The sequence below is a fragment of the Pygoscelis adeliae genome, unplaced genomic scaffold (assembly GCF_000699105.1).
Source record: "Pygoscelis adeliae isolate BGI_AS28 unplaced genomic scaffold, ASM69910v1 Scaffold399, whole genome shotgun sequence".
Taxonomy (NCBI): domain Eukaryota; kingdom Metazoa; phylum Chordata; class Aves; order Sphenisciformes; family Spheniscidae; genus Pygoscelis; species Pygoscelis adeliae.
This window is the reverse complement of record NW_008825609.1, coordinates 769,484-771,341: the sequence shown is the minus strand read 5'-3', so window position 1 is coordinate 771,341 and position 1,858 is coordinate 769,484. Positions and strand designations below refer to the sequence as shown.

The following is a 1,858-nucleotide window of genomic DNA, read 5'->3' as shown; positions in this document are numbered from 1 at the left end:
GCTGCAGGAGCACCTTCAACGTGCAGGATGGCAGCGACTTCCAGGACCGGGTGGTGAACAACCCCAAACCCGTTGTGGTGGACTTCCACGCGCAGTAAGTTCCCCCCGACTGCTCTTGCGCCCCGCTCGGCCGTCACACGTGCAGGTGTGTCCCTGCTGCTTTCCTGGCACGGTGTGGCACTCTGGGCACACCGGGGATGTGAGTATGCCCGAGGACTTCCCAAGCTGTGGAGCTGCCGACCGCCCTGCCGGGCGTCTGGTGTTAAAAGGTGCTTCTGCTCCTACGGCGGCGCAATCTGTAGAGGAGGTTTCACTCGTTGAGTTGCACTGCTGTAGGTGTAGCTACACCCTGCAGGAGTCTAAAACACCAGTGCCAGGAAGGTGTTCCTCAGGGCAGTGTCGCTGCACCTCCCAAGTTGCTCGGGTGTCACCCTGGCCCCGGCGTTGCATCATCTTGTGAAAGACACCTCAAAAAAAAAAAAAAGCTCTGATATCTCCTTTTTTCAGGTTCGTGGATTAAATGTCATCTTAAAAACACTAAATGATCTTAACAGCCGTGGAAGAACACTGCAGTGTTCTTCCCCCTGCACCGACATGTTGTGTCTTTCCAGTTTTCTTATGCTGCGTGCTCTTGAAGCGCAGCTCTTGACAGCAAATACCTTTACGCATTAGTAACAGCCACGTGGTGCCAGCAGCAGCATTTGTCATCGATAAAAATGTTGTCATCTTCTTGCCAGTAAAAATACTCCTAGATGTTATCTGCTGGATTAACGATACTGATTATCTTTCTTTTTTCACGTATTTTCATAGTCCCGCAGCGCTGTCTGTCCTGTGAGCCTGTTGTGGCTGATTCTGGGCAGAGTATGAAACAGCCCGAAAACTTCTGCTCTAAATAGACCAAACTGACAAACCAAATTGAACATTAATTGGGATCATCCAGGGAGGAGAAGACAAGTAATTGAAAGCCTGAAACCTGATACAGAGGGAGGCTGAGGAGGAACAAAGTTTACTAGAGCTTCAATTTTAAAAGAAAAGGGCGCTTGGAGCTTTAACTCATGTTTTCCTTGAACTGAGTAAGTTCATGCCATCCTAAGTGGTGCAGTTAGAGGATGCAGGGGGTGTTTTCTGTGTACAGGGCCTCGCAAAGTCTGTTGTTGCTGCAGCTGGGTTTGGAATAGGTGGTCTCTCTTCGAAGAGATGCGATGCCTCTGCGAGTTTTGCAGCTAAAGGGGAATTTCTGTAAACCCTGCAGTGAGTGCGGAGGGGAAGTCTGTGATCTGATGATCGGCATAAACCAATTTGAGTGTGGGCTGAGACCCCCGCACCCGGCAGCGACACTCGCTCTAGGGCGGCTTTGTGGTCAGCAGGGTCACAGCTCTGCCCGTACGTGCCAGCGAGGATGCAAAGCAGGGTAGTGATGAAGAGCCGAGAAGCGGGGGCAGGAGGACCACCAAGGCTGGCAGAGCAGACTGCAGTGTGATGGAAATGACATCAAAAGCACCACGAATGCTGAATGGTGACCTCTTCTGCCGCTCAGCCCCCTCAGCACACAGACACAGAAAAAAACCTTTGACAGCTCCTTTGTGAAGAGAAACGTTTTTCTAAGCCGTGGCTCGGCAATGGTGTTTCCAGGCTGGCTCTCGAATGGAACGGCGATGGTGGTAAAGGCACTGGTGTACCAGCAAGCCTTCCACGGCTGCTGCTGCTGCGCTTGCCTCCTCTAACGTCCCCTGTCCTCTTCCTCCATCAGGTGGTGTGGCCCCTGCAAGATACTAGGCCCCAGGTTAGAGAAGATGGTGGCCAAGCAGGAGGGGAAGGTGCTGATGGCCAAAGTGGACATTGACGATCACACAGACCT

The 1,858-nt window shown here is 52.2% G+C and overlaps 1 protein-coding gene across 1 annotated transcript in view; it reads left to right on the top strand.

The window, feature by feature from the left end:
• Nucleotides 1–6: 6 nt before the first annotated feature.
• TXN2 (thioredoxin 2) overlaps nt 7–1,858 on the top strand; it is a 7,585-nt gene continuing 5,733 nt past the window's right edge. The window contains exons 1-2 of the mRNA XM_009332613.1: nt 7–94; nt 1,751–1,858. Of these exons, the coding sequence (XP_009330888.1) occupies nt 1,794–1,858 (65 nt within the window). The 5' untranslated portion in view covers nt 7–94; nt 1,751–1,793. The remainder of the gene's footprint in view (nt 95–1,750) is intronic.